Genomic DNA, 21,311 nt, shown 5'->3' with positions numbered 1-21,311 from the left:
GAAGGCTGCATGAAAGGGATGGAGATTTGCCAGCACTCACATGGACCAGAGAGGCCAGGGGCCTGGGTCCAGCACTGTGCAGCATCGGTCCTGCCAGTGAGACAGCTCCTGCTGCTAACTCCAAACACGTGGCGACTGGGCAGATGGTACATCAGTCAGAAGAGGGTGGAAAGGAGGTAGTGGAGGGTGTCTGGCAGCAGGCAGGGATGGCAGCCTGGCAAGCACACAGGGTGCAAAGAGAAGCAGATTTGGGGCAGCTCATTGAGCTCAACATTAGGGCAGGGGGGAGAGAGACACAGAGGGCATACCAGATGGAGACCTGCATGCTCTATCTCTCAGGACAGTAACAGGTCAGAGGTGCAAAGCAACAGGTACAGCTTGTAACATAAAGCTGCCATCTCAGACGCTTGTTTGAGGCCCTTTCCTATGAAGTCCTGCCCATCTGGATAAGGGGCTGTGCAGCAAGTGGCACAGCTCCAGCCCAGCTCTGACTGCCGTGGGCTCCTGGCAGACCCCATGCCAGGATGATCACCAGGCAAGCCACAACGCTTTCTCTGCCAAAGCTGGCTGCATCCCAAGGAGTAGTGGGGCAGTGGGAAGGGTTCACAGCACTGCATGCAATGCTCCCAGCTCTCACTGCTTGCAGCGCCAGCGGGTGGGCAGATCTATTTATGAAGGTCTGAGATTTCACAGTGGGGCACCTACCTGCCCCTGCCCCTGCTGCCACTGCAGAACACACAGGATGAAGCTTGTGGTGTTTCATACCACCACAGCAGGGAGCAGTCTGTTGGGTAAACCCAGTGCTGCTGCAGGGTGGGAGGAGGGATCCCAGAGCAGTCCCCTCCCCTGAGATAATCCAGGATCACTGCAGGGAGATAGCGAGCGCAAAGCTCTCAGCCTGGCATACCAGCCAGGACTATTTTTGTCCCCCTCTGAAACCAGAGTCAGCAGCACCAAAGGGGAGAGAAAAAGATCCTGCTGCTCAGGGATGTGCAGAAACAGAAGGGGCTAAATTTAGCCTCAAGGAAGAAGCAACTGTGCTTCAGGCTCCCCTGGTTTGAAATAGAGGCTGCTATAAACAGCCTTATCCAAAACAGCCCATCTCCTGCCTGCGCACTGCCGCCCTGATGAAGAGGGCAGGAATCTGCCTCCTGCGACATAGCTGCTCTCACAAAAATAGGCAGTGACATGTGTGCCTGCACTGCCAGGCACCTTCTTGGTACCCTGCCTGTGGAGGGCTGCTACCCTCAGCTCTGCCGTGGTGTGGGGACCCGGAGCCACTGTCCCACTGGACATGTGGCTCAGCAAACTGCACACCATCTGGTCGGTTCAGCAGGGAACAGGAAAAACAGGGCAGCTTAATTCTGCCATCACACAGCAGCTCCTCTTGACGTCTCAGCCCCATTGAAACTTATGGGGTTTAATTGTAGAAAGTTTCGTATCTCAGTCATGCTTCATTACGAGTTTGAACTTTAAATTAATACGTGCATTCAAACACAGAATTGTATATCATATTGCAGTGTGTATGCACACGCCAACTCCTACCCTGTCCAGCAGCATGGCCAGGGAGAGCACCTCCCATGGCAAGCTAGTAAATCACCCTCTGAACTGCAAATGTGGTTATTTATTTCCACAGCTGTGAACATATAATTTACTACCTCTGTCTCACAGTCACTGTAAGTAATGTCTTCACTCAGCTGTGTGTTACAAGTAAAATATATTTAATGTGTTTGAGATCACATCAGATTGAAATATGATTAGCTCAGACCAGGAGCTGAAGGCTGAAAATGCCTGAAATACCTTCACCTCCTGCTGAGCACTGCTATTACCTGCTGGGCTAGGGTACGCTTGAAGTTGCTATATCACTCTTCCTGATAGCACTCAATTTACTCTTTTCAATTACTTCTTTCAAGGAAAGCGCTTTTCTTTCTTTTTTTTCTTATTCTTGACTTTTATTCCTACAATTACTACCTCCAGTTTTATTAAATGGACAGATTTAACACAAGCTCTTTCACAACAAGCTGTGTGGATCAGTAAGGAGGCAGCTTTGAGAAACACCACAACTGGGAAGCACGCTCACATGCTTAAATTTTCATCCACCTCTTTTTGACATGGGGCAACCAGTAGTGAGAGCAGCACGCAACCACATCTGCTGCAGGGGGATCATGGTACAGGGGGAGACAACACCAGAAAAGAGCTGCTGGGAAGCTCCTGGAACCCAGAGGCAAGGATTAGACTGGACCATGTCTCACATCAGATGATATTCAGAGGGCTAACGGGAGCAGGAAAGTCCTTTGGATAATACAACATGTCCCAGGAGAACAGAAAAAGATGCCAGGAGGAGAGGCAAGAGAAAAGGCAGAGCAAACAATTTTCTCAAAAGCCCCAGGACCACAGAGTAGAGGTGCAAGGTATGGTGCAGGGAGACAGAAACATGCAAACTGCAGAAGACTGGGAAATGGGGCTGGGGTTGTCAAGGCGTGATGATGACTAGAGAGGAACTGCTGGGATCATCACAGCTGAGGGGAGCTGCAGGGTTTCTGTATAACAAGAAGAAGTTCAGAACATAAGGATGCGGGGGATGAAAGGTAGTGTTGGAAGGTGCAGTGCAGCCTCCAGAGCTCACAGGGCAGAGGAGGAACAAGAGAGGACAGAAGATGATGTCTGCCCCAGAGCTTGATACGGCTGCAGTGGGATGTGGATGGAAAGAGGCTGCACAGTGGTACAGCCTTTGTCCATCACTTACCAGATGGTACCCAAATCAGCAAGCACATCAACCTCTTGGGCACACCCCAGTTTATCAGCCAATGTGGGCTGGAGCTAGACGGCAGATCCACCACCCCAGTGGTGTCAAAATGAAGTTGTGCTTAGCAATGCCGGTCAGGCACAGCCCTTTTGTTGTGCACGCGCTGTCCCTTCATCACAACACACGGAGTGTGGTACAAAGGATGACCGTACCTCTCTTTTCACCCGTGAAAGGAACCAAGTCTTCTCTGTCTTTAACGTCCTTCGCCTGCTTTTCCAGGTGGGCCATGAGTTCCTCCCTTTTGAACGGGCCAGTTGGTGGCTTTCGTGTCTGATCCCGCTGCCTGAGCCCTGCTGGCAGCAGTGCATTCTGGGCAGAGAGGGGAGAAACACAGGTTATCTCTGCAGGCCTCATCCGTCAAACCCTCTCCCCTCTCCAATTTCCTTGTCCTTCTGTGGAAGGTTATCTTGATTAACCAATTCCCACATAATTTAAGACATGTAATGCTCCTTCCCCCCTACCATTTCAGATGCTGGCTCCACTGCAAGATCTCCATGCTGCCAAGTGGGTGTTTCTCCACAACAGCAGCTTTCTCTGGGAGCTCTCAGTCATCACCTCCTGCTATTCCTAGCCTCTTCCCCACCCTCACCATTTCTGCTGCCTCTTCACAACAGTTACAGCATCAGAGCCAAGCTGCTGAACTCAAGCGATCTTCTCCCTATACGTGCATGCCGAAGGGCCCACATGTCCCGTGTGTCCAAACAAGAAACAGTTCAGGGAAATCCATGGTCTTTCACAGAGCAAAGCAGAGAGCTGAGGTGGTCTCTTCTCCTTCATGTCCATCACAAAACTACAGGGAAGGTCACTCCATTCAGAATAAAACCCCTGCAAACCTCAGCCCTTCTGCAAACTGCCTCGTTATTCAGTCACATTAGCCACCATGGGAAGTTGCTTTGTGCTTGACACATGCGGCACGTAAGCACCTGCTTATGTGTAAATATAGAACAGCCTTAATGCAGTAAGTAAGACTATTCCCAGATTTGGCACTAAGCATGTTCTTTAAAGCTTTGCTGGATAGAAGTCAACATTTACTTTTTAAGACATCCAAGGTGATTTTGAACACCGCACTGATCTTTCCATGCCTGCCTAATAAAAGTAACTCATTATAATTAAATTTTTTATCAGTGAAAATCCTGGGAAGGACAATGACTAATAGGAAGCAATTAGGCTTGCGCAACCTTGGGAGGCAAGAGAGGAGAACTGCGCTAACGCAGAAGGAAGGAGGTGTAGGAAACAGCTTGCTTCCTCAGGCTTCATGCTGCAAGGGATGGGCATGCAATACCTGTGCTTTAACTCCTGTACTCAGGCTACACCTGCAGTGTCAGATGTTTTTACCTTTATGCACCCTTCACTGCACACTGCCTGACTCTGCGCCTTCCGAGTCAGCTGTAACCAGCCCATCAGCCCATACATACACTTAGTCCCGGGAGCCAGCCTGCTCCTCTTAATTATTTTCCTGCGTTGCAATTAAAAATACTGATGATGCAATCACCACTGCCCATCATTTCCCCCAGGAACACTAACTGCTTGTGGCAGGGACAATCTCTCACTTGGCAGTGCTCATCAGCCTCATCATCTAGCGTTGCCGTAATGCAGGGGCCTGCCAGTTGGCTCTGTGCATCCCCTGCTGGGGCCACAGGACTACTGCCTCCAAACAGCTTTCATTGCTTGGCATCAGCAGGCCCAGTGTTTGCATATGTGCAGCTCTTGCTGATATTGGGAGATTGCTAAAAAGCAGTTGTCCCTTTTCGCAAAACTCTGGGATTTGGATTTCTGCCTAAATGGAGAAAAATACAGACTATTTGAAGTTTGCTATGAAAATAACCTCCAAACAATCCACAAATCCCAAAACATTCCTTCCAAGGTGGCCTGATCAGAAGCAAGAGATCCTGTTTCTGCAGGTTTACCATGCCGCACCAGTACTGGCTTACACTGGTGCTGTAAATCACAGCGGAGTGTGCACACTGGGGCAAGAGCAGAGGAGTATCACAGAAACAAAGTCCCACGGGTAGCCCGTGCTTGTGATAGCAAAACTGCTGCTCACCTGTGGCCAGTCTCCTCCATCCTTGCACTGAGTACAGGCTCTGCACAGGATCCCACTTAGATACAGACTACTAGTTCAGCCCATTCCCCTGCAAATACAGAGATGTATCACCTAGAAATCCCATGTAAAAATTACTTACATCAGGATCCAGCTCTTCCAGTTCATCCTCTAACTTCCTGAGCTCCTCCTCTGTCAGAGCTCCAAGGATCTTGTCTTCATCCAGGTCTCGGTATTTTTCTAGCTCCTTTCTGTAAGACATCTTAGAGGAGTCTCGTGAATCTCACTTCTATGCTGAAAGAGGACCTGAAAAGAAAACAAGAAGCATAACACTGAGTACATGAAACACGACACGGTGGCCCGTCTGGCTGGGGAATGCCAAATACCACAGAGTTGCAGGAGATTTATGCCTAAAGCGTGGCTGACTTCAAAGCCAGGACTGCTCAGACCGCCCCCCCTGTCCATATCCTACATGGAAGTAACAGCCCATGCTCCCGAGAGTGGCACAACTTCACTAGCACACTGCCCCATCATAGGCTTACAGGGCAGCACTGAGGAAGTACTTTGTACAGGACCCTGTCTACAGGTGTCAAATGATACCAGATGTTAACAAAGTGTCCTGGGCATTTATTTCCTTGAAAGACAATAAATGAGAAACCATAGACGGCAGCTCTCTCGCCCTTACAAGCCCCCAGTAACACCTCTCTGCACATGGCACTCCAGATAACATAGTCACCAGATGGGAAAACAGATTTGTGGCATCACTGAGTACCTCTGAGCCCTACAAGCCTCCACAGCCACAAGGCTGCAGTGCAGCACTCCTCCTCGTGTTACAAGGCCAGAAGGAGATCAGGAAGTATTATCCACTTGTGTTCAGGAAGCTGCCAGTTGAACATGCTGCTTAGTGACCCACCTTCCCCAAGAGAACATGTGTTTGTGCTGCTGTAAGCTAAGCAGCTGACCCGAGCGTTACTGCACATCTAAACCAACCCTTCAAGATGAGTAGCAGGAGTAATGTACTAACTGACCTATCTGGATAAGCCCTTCTGACCCAAGGGTTCATCCCATGTCTCCTACTATAAAATGCCATACACAATCACACGCACGTAACTGGACCTCTGCCAGCTCTAAAAGACTGTAGTAGACCTACAAAGGTCAATGTGTTTAAAATATGCAAATGGGTTAAACATACACTCACTACAACACACAAAAACGTGTTCAATTCTGCTTTTTTGCTGAAATTTCCATAGAACAGTCTGCACATATAGGGGCCTTTGGCTCCAGAGTATTGAACTCTGGGTAATTTAAACTGGCTTTTCCTACAGGTTAAAGAAGTCCTGTTATGCTCTCAAGTGGCATTTACATTAAAATAACAGCAAGGCCTGCTCATTTTCTCAAGGAGCCAAACTGAGTTTCAATAAATGGCCTCTTTTCAGCTCCTGCAGAGTGTCAGGGACCTACCCCAAGTCACATCTCTCCAGCTTTGCCCATACTCTTAGGTCAGATCATGTTTTCGTGATCGCTCTTCATTAGCGGAGAAGTCTCGTTATGCCACTTACAGCACAGCTGCTGGTCCAGATAGGAGAATTATCTTCAGCTTGGTCACAAAAGGGCACACTAACACACACATGGCCTGCCAGCAAGCCCTTAAATTTAGAGCTGTCATCTGGTCAGACCTTTGGTGTCCCGCTGGTGTGATGGCAATTCTTGCATCACTCGCATTCCTACCACTCACCACTTAGGAGGTGGAGCGCCAGGAAATGTTGCCTCCTGGATGGGAGGAACAGCCCCCGAGGCTCCTGCAGAGGGTAAAAAACAGCTTTTCGTGGATGGTTTGCTCCATACAGTCAACCTGCAGGCACCAGGGTCATGGGTAGCAGAGGGTGAAGGAGGAAGCAGGAGCAATGGTGGGTTTGGATAAGCAAGGCAGTGGGGACTCCAGCACTCCTGCGCTTTACCAATCCCTGCAGCAGCCAGTGCAAGGCACCTCAAGCTGCGAGACTGATGTGCAGCAGCCATGCAACCCTTCATGGGTCAGGCTAGGAGCCACGTCCAGCAGCTCAGCCCCAGCAGGGCTTCCCTTCTGGTTGTCATAGAGAAAAGCAGAGCCTTTATCACAATCACCCAGCGAGGCCAGGCCAGGTTAGATGGGGCTTTGAGCAACATGGTTGAGTGGAAGGTGTCCCTGCCCATGGCAGGGGGGTTGGAACTGGATGAGCTTTAAAGTCCCTTCCAACCCAAACCATTCTGTGATTCCATGAAGAACAAACACTTGTCATTACAGCAATTTATTATTCTGATGTGAGAGATCCTAGAAAAGCATCCTGGACCTGGATCTGGAGATGTGCCATCCCACTGCAACCTTAGGTTAAAGCACACAAACCACTACTAGCCTGTATTTCATATTAAAGTCTTAGTTTTGACTCCCTCGCTATGGAAGCAGCCGGAGCTAAGAGCAGGCAGGACGGCAGCAGATAACCCACCCTATGCTGATAAATTCCCTGTAACGGCTTAAAATACCCACAGCTGCCATGCACATGGCAACCTCCGTCTTGGTGACGTGTGGACAACCACTCCTGAGGAAGTCCCGGCCCCTTTCTAGCCATGGCAGCTCGGCTGGGACAGAGCTCGGCAGCGCTGACCTTGTCGCCTCCTGCCAGAAGGACGGAGACTGTCAGCACCGAGAGGCGAAAGGCGGGACAGACGTCGGATGTCAGTGCGCGCAGGGAACGCTTCTGGAAAGCGCTTCGGGTTTCAAAGCATCCTGCAGAGATATGAAGCCGGGGCTGCATATAGCAAAGGCCCTGAGGGGTGAGGACAGGTGCAGAGCCTGCTGAAGCACAGCCCAAATCCCCATGGGGAGAGTTCTGTTCCCTATGTACCCCAAGCGGAGCTGCTGGGATGGGACAGGGTTCTCAGCCTCACTGGTGCAGCCACACAGTGCCAACAACCCCAGAGCTGCTGCAGTGAGCACATCACGCCATGGTGCAGGGTACTGGGTACTGCTCCATGCCACTGGACCAACGCTGCTGGCTGCAGCCTCCAGCATCAGCATGTTCACTTGCTCCCCCTCACCTCCACATCCCCAGCCTTTCCTACCCTCTCATGCTAAGGAGTCCTGGGAGAAAACACAAAATAGCCCATCTTTCATCTGAAAGTTTTATTCCTCTTCTAGTTTTTGTCAGCGAAATAGTCCAGAGTCTTTATCTTGGAAATGTGTCACAATGAGAACAATCAGCTATTGGAATAATGTCCACAGGGAAGTGGTGGATTCCTCATTGTTGAGTGCTTCTAAGATTTAGCAGGAAAGGGTGCTGGGCTATCTTGTCCAGGCTGTGCTTTTGCCAAGGAAGCTTGGACTAGATGATCCTCGAGGTCCCTTCCAACTTGGTATTCTGCTGTAAATGGCCAGAGGGCTTTGTACTGCCAGAAATAATAAAGAGGGTAAATTCTGCCTGAGCATAACTGTTTTCACTTATACAGTGTGCTGGAACAGCCACCGCCACTAACAGCTTTTCCTGACCCCTGCTATGGTTCAGACATTGTTTAACACAGGTTGCCCCACACCTGCACTCCAAAGCAGACCAAAACCTCCAGCACAACTCAATATCATACCCAAATTTGAAATCCAGCACATCCACGAAAGAGTTAACCCTAAGTCACCACAAATCTGTTCCATCAAGTCTACTATCAATGCCTTCCTAAGCAGCTTGCATTTCTTGCTATTCTCATTAAACCTACCACTACACTTTTAATTCAATCAATGAAGGAAGCATCACGAAAATATACATGTAGCACACAGGAGCTGCACAGGACTGATGTTATTACAACTTTAACTCCTCCAAAAATGGAAATTCATATTGACTACAAAGACAGCAAGGTATTGGGTCTCATTGACCAAAGTATTCATCAGACACATGAGAAGACAGCGCAAACACTTGCACTTGGTGAGACTGAAGAGCACACGAGTTGGTACACATGAAGACCAATAAAAAGGTTCAAGGAGGAAAATTAAATTATGTGGGAGATGAACATACACCATAGATCATCTACACGGAAGACTGTTCCTATCAGGAATATAGTAAGACAAAATAAATAAACAACAACAAGAAAAAAAAAGACAACATTTGGGATTATGATGGGGATGGGACAGTTTCTTTCTGAAGGATCCAAACCCACTGAAAAAACGGGTGTTGTAGAATAAGTGAAAATGAAAAGCATCCCATATGACATTGGAAATACCCCTTTCACTGCTCTACAGCTGTACAGCCCCCTACAGCACTATGCCTTTCTGGGACACTGAGAGTAGCAACAGCCCCCCTGCAGGGAACCAGTGGAGACCTGGGAAGGTGATCCACATGGGATCAGAGTGTCCCATCCACAGCATAGAGCAGGCACAGGGACATGGTCTTAGAATCATGTAATGGTTTGGTCTGGAAGAGACCTTCAAAGCCCATCTAGTCCAACCCCCCTGCAATGAGCAGGGACATCATACACTAGATCAGGTTGCCCAGAACCACATCCAGCCTGGCCTTGAATGTCCCCAGGGATGGCTCATCCACCACCTCTCTGGGCAGCCTGTGACAGTGTTTCACCACCCTCGTTGTAAGGGATTTTCCTCACATCCATGCTCGCGGTTCTCAGGTGTGCAGGGAGGGCCAGCACAGGGCAGCAATGGGCTCAGGCTGCAAGAGGCTGCCTGGGGAGGCTGCATAGCTGCACAGGTATCGCCAAGTCAGGAGATGGGCACAGTCACCCCCCAGTGCTCTGGCAACCCCAGGGAAAAGAACAAATGAGAAAGCAGAACTGGGTAAAGCAACAGGAACAGCAGCAAGCAAGACAGAGTCCAAGAAAACACAAAGGTGTCACAGAGGAAACGTGAAGGCTGATTTCCCCTGGGTGCTGTGTAACGTGGTGACAGTGGGCTCACACATGTTCCTGCTGGGAAGCCCAGCCTCTATCTGCATGACCTCCCATGTGCACCAGCATGGAAAATACAGAAAGCCCTTTCCATACATGCAGAGGGAGGAAGAGCAACAGATCTCAGCCAAGATACAGGTTTTTTTTGGTGATAAATTCTGTTATCAGTCCAAGGCAACCCCCAATTTCAGTGTTTTGCAGCAGGCTTCAGCATCAGGAGGGCTTGGTGCATCCCAAGACACCAGCCACACTGAATCACCAGCATAAAGGATGGGAACTCTGTGTACTCTGCCCCCAGTGGAAGCCACAGCTAAAGAAATGCACATCCCCAGCCCCAGACAACCCCCAGATCCACTGGGAAACTTTTTAAGTGCTTTGAATTTGGAAAGCAAGCTGAGGGCTTGGTGTCTCAGACTAGGAGGCAGCCAAGCAGTGTCACCAGCACAGGTATCGATGATTGCTCTGCCAAGTCTGAAGACAAAAGGGTATTCAGGATGGAAGATGTCCTTCAGCAGCCTCAGACGCAGGAGTTAACCTCGTGAGAATATCCTGGCTCAAGAAGAGCTCCTATTTGACTCATGCAGGGTTTTGATTTATGAGATTTATGTATGAGATTTTTTCATAGCTGAAGTATAAATCTCAAAGTTCAGAGCTATTATTTTACAGAATAAAAATAACAAACTAATTTCTATCAACCCCTCTGCAGTTGCACAACTTCTTTTTATTTCTTGTTTTTTTACTTCTAAGACAAACACCAGGGCTTTTTTTGAGAAACTACACATCCCTCCAGTGACCATCTGCTATTAGCTCAAGAGAAGTTAAGTACTTTCTGTGCATATACTTAAACCGCAGTGAGTCACCCAGGTGTAAATCCAAGACACATGCTGTGCGGGTAAGAGGAGCAACTCAGCTGCAGCTGGTTTCTTGAATGAAGACTGTATTTTTACATGGCCTCTCAGTCCTCTGATAAACCTCAAAGCCATCCGCTAACTCCAATAAAATCTGATGCAGGACTTAAACCCTGATTTCTTGTCAAGGCGCATATGTGTGCAAAGGGTCCATCAGCAGAGGTGTGATGTGGAGCAAGCCTAAGCAACTCTTTTATCTGACAGGGAATGGAGGGAGCTGGGCCATTTGCAGGGAGCTGTATGGGCAGGGAGGATGAGAAGCACCTGGGGAAGGGAGATTCATTGCAAGTGTTAGTGCTGGGGCAGACACAGTGGGGATGTCGGGATGAAGGACATTAATACACCAAAAAGTGTGTCTCTGGTGGTTCTGCTGCTCATGGGACAACTTGCAAACCCTGGGCTCGCACCCCAGAATATTTGGGTGCTGGTGTGCAAGAGGCTGAGCTCTCCACAGCTGCCCTGCTGTCTGAGTCACTGAGCACTCCAACATCCCCAGCTCCCAGGAGTTCCAAGAAGGGACCAACGGACTACAGCCAGATCCAATGACAACAGAGGGAAAGCTGCGCATTGGCTCCTTCTGCGACCATATCTAAACACGTGAGTCTACACCAATTCTGCAAAACCCAGTAGGAAACCAGAGCAGGGTACAGGAAGACCTAAATCTGTCCCCAGTGTCATCACATCCAAAGGCTTAACTGCTGGGTGCTTCTTACCGCTAGTTCCCCTGGTCACAAGCGAAGCGAATGCAGGTGTGTTGGTACAGGAGTGCTCCCCTCCCAGCACACAGGCACAAGCATCGCGCTGGAGCCAGTGGTCCCTTCTCTGAAGACAGCAGCAGCCTTGCAGGTGACCACGTGCGCCATACCTGCAGTACAGGCATTCAGAAGTTTACCCCACTGCAAATGCACACACTTTGCTCTTGCTGAATGTTGAGTCTTCGGCTTGAAGAAATAAAAGGAAGATAAATAGCTAAACACAGTCCTTTTAAGGGAATGGTCTCCTGCTCATTTTTTGTAGATTATTTGTTAGGCTGATCTCATTTTCTCAGACAGAGAGGAAATCGTCTTTTTAACAAGCCATACACACAGACCCAGGCTGCAGTGTCAAGCACCACTGTTCTACTTGCACTCTGCATCACCACCTTGAATGTACGAGATGTTGAATTGTCTTGTTAAAGCTACAAGAGACATCCTACAGACGCTGCACTGGATTCGCATCCCAAGCTGCACTACATAACATATAGCCAGGAGGTCCACAGAGGGCATGCACCTCCGTTTAGCACCACTGAAGTCCAGTTTGATGCCCCCAGGAAGAACACAGGTCTTGACAAAGCTGAAGAGGCTCCAGTGCAGGGCTGTCATGATGGGCAAGGAGGCAGGGACACAGAAGCTGCAAGGAGAAATGGAGGCAACTGGACTTCTTCAGCCTGAAGAAGGATGCGGTGGGATCTAATTGCAGTCATCCACTGCCTAAAGGGAAAGGATTTTGAGAGAAGACAGAACCAGGCTTTCCTCAGAGGTGCACCAGTGAAGGGAATGCACAATGGGAGCAAGCTGTGGCAAGAGGAAAACTGCCTTCTGTGAGAGTGGTGTAACCCTGGGGCAGGGGCCACAGAGGTGGTGGAATCTCCATCCGTTGTATTTGATGCTCAACCGGGCAAGGCACTGGGCAACCTGATCTAGCTCTGGGGCTGGGTCAGGTTCTCCTCCTGCTCAGAGGAGAGCACAGGACCACAAACTTCCAGAGGTCGTTGCCCATCTAAACTTTCTGTGATGTGGTCCCAGAAGAATGCACAGGTCTGTCCAACTGGCAGGCTCTTCCTCTGAGCGCCCGGAGGTGATTTCACAGGATGGGAACTGGCTCCAAGCTGATCCCCCGCATTTCTCAAACACTTGGTTTCTGCACTCACTTCTCTTGCCCAACTGAAGCAAAGTCCTCACTGCTGTGATTCAAGTTTGAATCCCGATTCTAGCTCAACACAAGGCGGATTAACTGCCTTCCCCTGGAGTAAACTGTTGTTAAACCATCATGAGCTCAGACAAGGTTGAAGGTCACCTTGGCTAAGCCCCTTGCTTTTGCGGCATGAGAGCGAGTCGCTCAAACTCCAGGCCACGATAGTACCTTGCTCTGCAGTTTTCTCACACTGAGAAGCCCTTGTGCAGCTTGCGGAACAGACAAGCATCAGTACAACAGAGCACAGGATGGCTGATGTCCCCATCCCCTGCTCAGCAAGCAGTGCCCATCAGGCGTACCTTTGTCCCTCAGCCTTTCTCCTGCAGAGCTGGGCAGTGCCAGCACATTCATGCCCTGGATGAGAAGAGTGGACAGAGGAAAGAATGCTCCAAACAATGAGAAGCTCTGACATCAGATGCAGAAAACGGAGCTCGGCACTCATCCTCATTGTGCCAGGCAAGTCAGCCATCAACTAGAAAGACTGAGGCCATCTCAGCTCCTTGCAAGAGGCTCCTGCCTACTGAATTCTAACAGGGAATCCGCTGTCCCTTCAGGAAACTCAGGACTTTTCCAAGGAAGATCTGGATTCCCTCCGGTTTGTTACAAACCTCACAACCAGCAACCTAACACACAGTGGAATTTCTATTTGAAAAGAAATGTCTCAAAGGAGACATCTTGGATGTGTCAAAGCACACCATGACTTCTGCCTCTCTAAGTGACATGTCAGCCACACAAAACACGTAACACTATCTAGAGTCACTGTCACCACCCAGAAGCCTAAAACAATGAAGATCAATACGCTGTAGACAACAGTTACTGATGCTGCAGCCTCATTCCCATGCCAGTGTGCGCATTCCCATCCTTGCACCAGGCAGTCCCACAGCGAACAGGTTGTTCTCCGAGGTCATGCATGCAGTAGGGAAAGCTCCCTGTGCTTGACCAAAGTGGCTTGGCACTGCCTTGGCGGGGATTGGACTAAATGGTCTCCAGAGGTCCCTTCCAACCCTAATGATTCTGTGACCTCTCCCTTCACCCTCTGGTGCCAAGGGACATCTTATGCTGATCGCACTCTCCTGGCCCTCCTCTCCTCAACACCCCTGCACCCTGCAAGTCACACAACTCAATGCTACTCTTACCACATGGTCTATCTTATCAGGGCCACCCAGAAAATCACCCAGATGTCTGGTGACCAGGCCACACATAACGGTATCAAACCCTGCCCAAGCACAAACACAAGCCATCCCAGCTGCACCTTCCGTGTAGAAAAGCATGCATACTTTTAAGGGACACACTTGTAAACACAGTTATGATTTGGGGTGAGGTTCTCTGATGCACCTGGCATGTACTTATTCGATTAACTACTAATCCCTATGATAGGCGTGTGGGTACACTTGAGTCATTAGTGACACCAGTTCCTGCTCTGTAACTGATCCCTTCCACTTGGAAACTTCACAGCCAGCCTTCTCTGAAAAGGGATCCTTGGGTTCCTTGCCTGAACTTCTGTTACTCCTCAGATGGACTTCTGCCTCTTTGGCATACTCCAGCTGAAGGGAGCAGCTGAACCCTAGGATGCCATGCGAAAACAGGAGCAGAAAGGCTTCTGTCTTGCACTGAGCAGGCACTTGGACACTTCCACAGGCAATGGCAATGCCCTGTAAATCAAAGGCCCTGACAGACAGCCTAAAGCAAAGCACAATAAGGTGTTCGTAGCACACCTACATCTGCATATTCCTGATCCCACCTCACTGCTAGTGCGGCTGAGGCAGGAGAATTGAAAGTGAAATGCTCCCTCAGGATGCCACTAATAAGCCCTAGGTATGTTGATGCTTAATGTTGATGAACACCGGAACAAAACAAGTACCGTTCCAGAAGCAATGAGCATGTGGTGTACACTGAGCACCAAATCTGAATGAGACATTTAACACGGGTGGGACCCTTACTCAGCCCTCCAAGGCTTGAAGAAACAAAGATATGACCTCCATGTATGAGAACTAATAAACAGCACAGTGCTGGGATGGGGCAGAGCTCTGGGAAGGCATTCCTGCTTTCCCACACTTCTCCCAGCACATCTGCTATCCACTGCTGCCAGCCAGAGTATTCTGGGCTGGACCCACTTTGGTCTGACCCAGGACAGCCTCTGATACGTGTTTATCTCATTTGCCACCAACAAGTAGGAAGAACTCCCTCCCAGGAGGGTGATGCAGCTCTGAGACAGGGCACCGGCGAAGTGGGGGTTCCACCTCTGTGGGTTTCTGAACATAGACCATATGAAGCCACAACCTCTGTGGCTCAGGAGACATCTATCGTGAGCTGCAGATGGACCAGAGAACCAGTGAGCCACCAGCAGCAATGTGGCTCTGTGACAAAAGGAACGCACCAGGCAACGGGACAGATGCTTCTCACAAAGGGATCTTTCAGAATCTCCTGAAAAGCTAAATCAAACTATCCTTATGGTGAATGAAAGTAAAACATGAGCAAAGGAAATCAGGAATGAGACAGACCAGGCTATCTCCACATCTATTTGATCTTCCCAAATCAACAAGCAGGAGGTGAGGCAGCAATATACACCTAATACTGCGCAAAACCATGTTAGCTGGAGAAAAGCCAGCAGACTCTTCTATCACAGCTGAGAAACAGAGAAAAGAACGAGACGAGTCAGGCTGCAAAACAAAGCAATGCTGAAAGGGGAAAAGAAACAGTAGTACAAAAAGAGAGCCCTGACAGGAGAAAAACAGAGACCTCGAAATGAGCAGCAGTGAGCATACAACGCAGCACGCCTGTCAGAATGCCCAAATACATGTACACTAGGGTACAATAGGTAGAAAGTGCGCAAAAGCCAACAGTGCAGGCTCTTCTACACCACTGCTACAGGCACTCCGCTCCGGGCACCACGGTGCTGTCAAGACAGTGCTTGGCTTTAATGTTGCGTCCCAGCTCGTCCTTCGAAGCAGACAAAGGAGGAACGGCTCACTACCATACCCTGAAGCAGGGCTGGCTTGCTCAGAAGGTTGTTCACTACTTTTTCCTCCATCAGACAGACTGAGAGAAGGTGCCACCTCTCGGCACAGATCTTGTCTCTTTGATGAGAAGTGAGGAATTCATTCCCACGTGAGCTGGGGAGTCACACACCACGAAGGGATTTTATACAGGCCTAAAAATAGCTGCAGCCACGTGGCTGAGCACCTTTCTGGCTCGAAGCCCAATTCTCAAGGAAAGATGTAAATCAACAAGAGGCAGGACCTCTGCCTAGGGGTCCAGAGCAGGGGGCAGTGGGCAACGGGCTCTGCCCCACAAACCACGCAGGGCGGCTTCAGAAGCAGAAGCCAGCAGGTAAGTCCATCAGGACGGCTCGTGACTGGGGGCAGACACTGCGTCCAGCAGAGCGAAGGAAAGTTACAGGCAGCACCTTCCAAAGCAAGTCAGTGACTAACTCAAGGCAGACAGAGCCCGACCCATGGAAAACACGCCACGAGCACTCAAGGAATCTTTCCCCGTCCGCGCTGATTTCCACTTTTCCCGTACAAAAGCAGCGCAGCTTTCTACCGATCCATGCCCTGGAGAACTACTTCCCACCAGGGCTCACAGGCTTACAAACGCAACAGCAACAAAACGCAACCAGCGGCGCCCTCCGCAACACGCTCCGGGTCGCCCCGCACCTCCCGGCGCTGCCTCGGTCCCCCCGGCCCGCTCCGCCGCGGATACAAGTGACCGCGTCCCGGCGGGGTACCGGCGGCTCCGCGCACCCCGGCTGCTCTGCGGGCACGGCCACCCGGCAGGCGGACACGCAGGTAGACGGACAGCAGGCAGGGCAGCCGGACACCGTGCGCGCTGCCGGTCGCTCGCAGCGCGGAGGCGGCCACTATTTATGTCGATGCGGTGCAGCCCGGTGCCGGCCAAATAACTGTGCCCAGATAAGGGCCAGCCCCGGCCGGGCCCGCCACCCGTCCGCCCGCTTACCGCTCCCGTGAGCCGAGCCGAGCCGAGCCGAGCCGAGCCCGGGCGGCGCGTCCTGCCCGCGCCGGCTGCGCCGCTGCGGGGGGCGGGGGGCCGGCCGCGGCCCCAGCCCCGTCCCGGCCGTCACTCAGCGGGGCCCGGCCCCGCCGCCCCTCCCGGCCGCCGACAGCTGTGCCCGTGCCGGCCCCCGCCGCGCCGGCTGACCCCGCGCCCGCACAGCGCGCTCCGAGCGGCCAGCGCAGGGCGCAGGCAGGGTTAGCTTGCAGAGGGTCTGCCCTGCTGCGAGCCCGCACCTTGTCCCGCAGCAGCTTCCTTCCGAGCGCCCAGCGGGGCGCCGCGGCAATGCGCCTGAAGCTCCTTCCGCGCACCGCCGGGGTCTCAGGGCTCAGCCACACCGAGCCCGGCCGCCCGCGCTGCTGGGGCTCTGAGGCTGCATGGACACCTTGTAAGGTGCTTGCCCACAGGTGCCATCTGTACCGATGCACCTACTAATCCACACCTTACTTTACTCCCCGTCAGTTTGCCCCATACATCCAGTGACAGCCACCCGCTAGGGCAACTCCAAGCCTGCCATCAGCCTTCCAGCCTCATGGGGTCAACAGTTTTAACAACGTTGCTGCTAAATCTCCTGTCCCCTCTCTCACCTTTGAGTCACCATAAAGCCTCCTGGATTTGTCCTATAATCTTTTCTAATAACTCTCCCATAAACTGTCAGTCCCAAGCTTCTCCTTCTCTCTGCTGCCTGTTCTCCACCAGCAGCCACACACCTACAGCAGAGAGGGCCCCAGGCCTGTCTGTCCACACGAACACTTCCCACTTTCCAGGCCCACTAATGCCCTTCATCTGAAATGGCCCCAGTCTCCATGAGATGGTACTTGGGGCTTTTTTTTCACAGCTTGTCTTACTGCTGACCTGCCTGGCACTGAGATTCCTTGTCCGTGGTGTTTGGAGAACAACACGTGGTTAACCCTGGAAATACCACCCACGGCTGGGCCAAATGAAGGACGCAAATGGGGACCCTGCTGAGCACCGGATTCGGTGCATGCCTGGCAGATATGAGCAAGATTATGGCCCTGGACACTGGCATCATCCCAGCTTCCAGCAGCAGCAAAAAGGGCACTTGGAGGCACCCAATTCACCCACTGACTGGCACAAATGTCTAAGTCACTTAAGGCTGAAGAAGCCCAATGGATACCAGATCAGACAAACCTAGATGCCACTACCTGCTTGCCAACTGTCCTTCTCAAGGGTGTGGAAGCTGTGACCAGCTCTGGAAGGGTTCCACCAGCACCACCAAGCTTCCCTCCATGCCCATGTTGGCATTGCTCTCTGAGATACGCACAAGACACTTCATTTTTATCCCATCTGTCTGCTGATCAGGTCTAGCTTTGTGGGCATCAGAATCTCATCCAAGGTGAGTGCTGCACTCCCTTTAGGATGCACTGAGCCTGTCTCCATCAGGCAAGACATTAACCCAGGTTCTCAGCACATTCTTTTTCAGTGAATGTATCAGTGATGCTTCTTTTCTAGCTGCCTACCGTAACACATGGTAGTTACGAATGCTGCAAGTAACACACCTCGCAGCCCTGTTCACAAGACACTTGGTATTGCTAACTCCAACTACACCTAAGCCTCTCTTCAAAACAGCTCTCAAGACACCCTTGAGAGTGCATCAGCTCAGCACACTGGAAACGTGTCCGCTCAGGTCAGAAGCCTCTCCTGCCCATGTCATGTTCTAACCTCACTGAGCAGGACAACTTCTGTTCAAGACTTCCAGTCTAAAAATACCCACAATGAAAAAATGAACACAGAAGGAAGCTTTCAGGCATTATGAACGTTTAAAGTAAGGGGGTTTTATTGCATGATTCTTTTTGACTTCCCTTGTCTAATACAATCACCACATGAGAATCTAGGCTCTCAAAGTTTTGCCTGATGCACAGCAACTGTGAGAACAAAGGACATGCATACAAGAGAGCTTTGCAACAAAAGTCTACCAAAATGGGAAAAGTAGTCCAGGAGTAGAACGCTGGAGACAGGAACTCATTTGGGGATGGAAAAGAGCATTCTTGCATTTCTCATGGGGCCCCTTCCAACCACAACAGTTCTGTGATTCTGTGTTTTCTGACAGAGTTCTTCAAAATGATGCGGCATAAAAACACTGGAGATGAAAACAGGTAAACTTGAGCTTCGTAACCCTAACAAATACAGCCGAGACAGAATAAACAGAGAAGAGATGGTTTGAAAGAGCGTATTCTTCACAGCCTTGTGAATGTAAGAGATCTGCTTAGTTTTTTCAACTATGTCAGTGTTGTCTGTTTCCCCTAGGTAACAAATGCTCATTTTCCAGTTTATAAAATTCACAGTGATCCACAAGACACATCTAACAATGCTGCCTTCTCTTCTTCTGTCTTCAGTGGGGTTCCAAGAATTACACATTCCATCTCCACGTCCAAGGGAGGATTAGGTGGGTTTCTGCAGATACATCCTACCTGGTTTTGGCGTTTGTAATGAAACTGGAGTTCCAGTGAATTTCCAGGCAACTCAAACCCTTAGATCTCCTTTTTTCCCTACATACAAACCCAGATTCTTTGTCAGTGAAAACTTCTGAAAGTGTTCCCCTCCTTAACCTTCTCCTACCCAGAATCATTTAAGACAGGTTTTCTAGAATTTCATTGTTCTTGCTTTCATTTGGACTCTCTAAAATTAATCCACATCTTTTTGGTATGACAGCACCCAGAACTGCATGCGCGGCTCCTGGGGAGGCCCTTCTAATAGCTGTTGAAATGGAAAGATCCCATGAGCCGCAGCCCAGACACTGGAAGCACCGCTGGTGAGGCGCCATGCATTCATGACAGCAGAGAAACCGTTCACAACCAACACCAAACACATTAAAACTGAAGTTAAAAAACACACAGCATTCTGTGTGAATTCACAACTTGCACAGAGCAGGCAGGTCTAATGCCTCCTAGCACTGCTAATTATACTAACTACTTCATGGATCACGAACCTCAACAAACTCAAAGCGTTCAATACTGGTGTACAGCCAACACTTTCTGCACGTTTTTCAAAGCCAGAGCACAAAATATACTCAAACAGCCCTAGCAGGGAACAACTCTATGAGAAACTTACAGGCTGGTCAGCCAGGTGAGAAACTAACATTAAAAGCAGGTGTAAAAGCATAGCTCTGCAACAAAAATCTTAGAAGGCATAAGGAGACAGTGGCTAAATGTGCTGGTTTTGGCTGAAACAGTTTATTAACAATATCCTAGCTGGAACCAGGACAGTCAGTAACTAGCAGCACAGCGCCTGCGGTGTAATGCACTAGTAACGGAGCTAGTTAGGATAGGGGTGGTAGGGGGTAGTGGGTGTGAGGACAGGGAGACAATGCAGCCTCTGGATACAGCATGTGAACTGAATGCAGCCTTGTGTTACTAACTTGGGGTTGGATGTATGCTCAACGTGTGCATAAAATGACTCACCACATGGAGATGGTGCACTGTTTTACCCCCACACAAAGCTGCCTACGTGAACTCCAGTACTGAGCTGTGCAAATGCCTAAGACTGTATGAATATTGTCTTTGCTTTTCACTGGGGCTTTTTAGACTCTGGAGCAGACACGGACAACCAAGGGGAGGGTGAGGCATACTTCAGAAGGAGCAGACAAGCTCAGAAACCACCCTGAGCATCTGCGAGGGTCTTTCCCCTAATAATGCAGGTGTAGGGTCCCAAAGCCTGCTCCATCTGTTCCCAGATTACTTCATCCTAATGACCTACACGATTCAGATCTTCAGGCTCTGAAGCAGCCCTACACAGAAGGAAGCTACTGCATGGAAATTTATTCTACAACAGTTCATCATCACATTGATTCCTTCAACTTCATTCTTCACCCTCTCTTGAGTGACAGCTGAGGAGGGAGAAATTTATTAAAATGGAAAAATTCTAGTATTTTGGGCATTAATGTAACTTCTCTCTCAAAAAGTACACTTGAATGTCTCACCTCAGCACACTCAAATGTGGACAGGACCATGTTAACTAGCAAATTCCTTTAGATTAGCAGTTTCTTAGTTTATCGCTGACTGGTACATTCACAAGGGCTCTGCTATATCCTGTGTACAGCCCAGGCAGAGAGACACCTGCCAGGCTTCCAGGAGGACTCCTTGCTGATGACCTCAGAGTGTCTCCAGAACTACACCAGAATTAGCCCACGAGGGTGCGAATCTAAGTCTTCCATGCTTACACAGCTTGTTTACTCAGAGTATCTGCATGAACTTCTCTCATTCTAATGTTACATATGGTCTGCACCTTCCAGTCATGGTTCCCTTTCTACCTAGCCCCCTTCACCCATGCAGACAGCATGCCAGTAGAATTTCTTAGCTCAGCTTATATAGTACTGGAAAGATTATATAGCTATGATCATACAGCTGTGAAGAAAAATTCCTTCTGCTGGCATTCACTGTGTAAAACTTTAATACTCTAACCATTTTAAGGGACTATGGCAAACAAACTCAAATCTAGGCAGCAGACTATGAAACATAATCATGTCTACACCTCCTCTAAATTTTTCTAAGGCCAAAAATAAAGGAGGCTCTAAAGCAGCCCGAAAATACCATGTTCAGAGCACTTTAAGCACCGATCCACATGCTTAAAGGATATTGCTTGCTCCTGTCTCCAGGGAGCAGTGGTCCTGGAAAGTTTCTCAGAAGCATACGTGAAAATAAGCTATCAAAAA

At 49.9% G+C, this 21,311-nt stretch overlaps 1 protein-coding gene across 4 annotated transcripts in view; it reads right to left on the bottom strand.

Annotated features, from left to right (window-relative positions):
• TMOD1 (tropomodulin 1) overlaps positions 1-16,640 on the bottom strand; it is a 29,671-nt gene extending 13,031 nt beyond the window's left edge. For 3 of the 4 annotated variants that reach the window (XM_065663479.1, XM_065663478.1, XM_065663476.1), the window contains exons 1-3: positions 16,586-16,640; positions 4,990-5,153; positions 2,959-3,115 (exon numbers count right to left, since the gene is read on the bottom strand). In XM_065663479.1, the coding sequence (XP_065519551.1) occupies positions 2,959-3,115; positions 4,990-5,109 (277 nt within the window). In that variant the 5' untranslated portion in view covers positions 5,110-5,153; positions 16,586-16,640. Of the gene's footprint in view, positions 1-2,958; positions 3,116-4,989; positions 5,154-5,319; positions 5,375-16,585 lie in introns of those variants that run through there. The other variant, XM_065663477.1, reaches the window with a different exon arrangement.
• Between the last annotated feature and the right edge of the window lie 4,671 nt (positions 16,641-21,311).

This window comes from Lathamus discolor, chromosome Z (genome assembly GCF_037157495.1).
Source record: "Lathamus discolor isolate bLatDis1 chromosome Z, bLatDis1.hap1, whole genome shotgun sequence".
Taxonomy (NCBI): Eukaryota; Metazoa; Chordata; class Aves; order Psittaciformes; family Psittacidae; genus Lathamus; species Lathamus discolor.
This window is presented reverse-complemented; position numbering and strand designations above follow the sequence as displayed.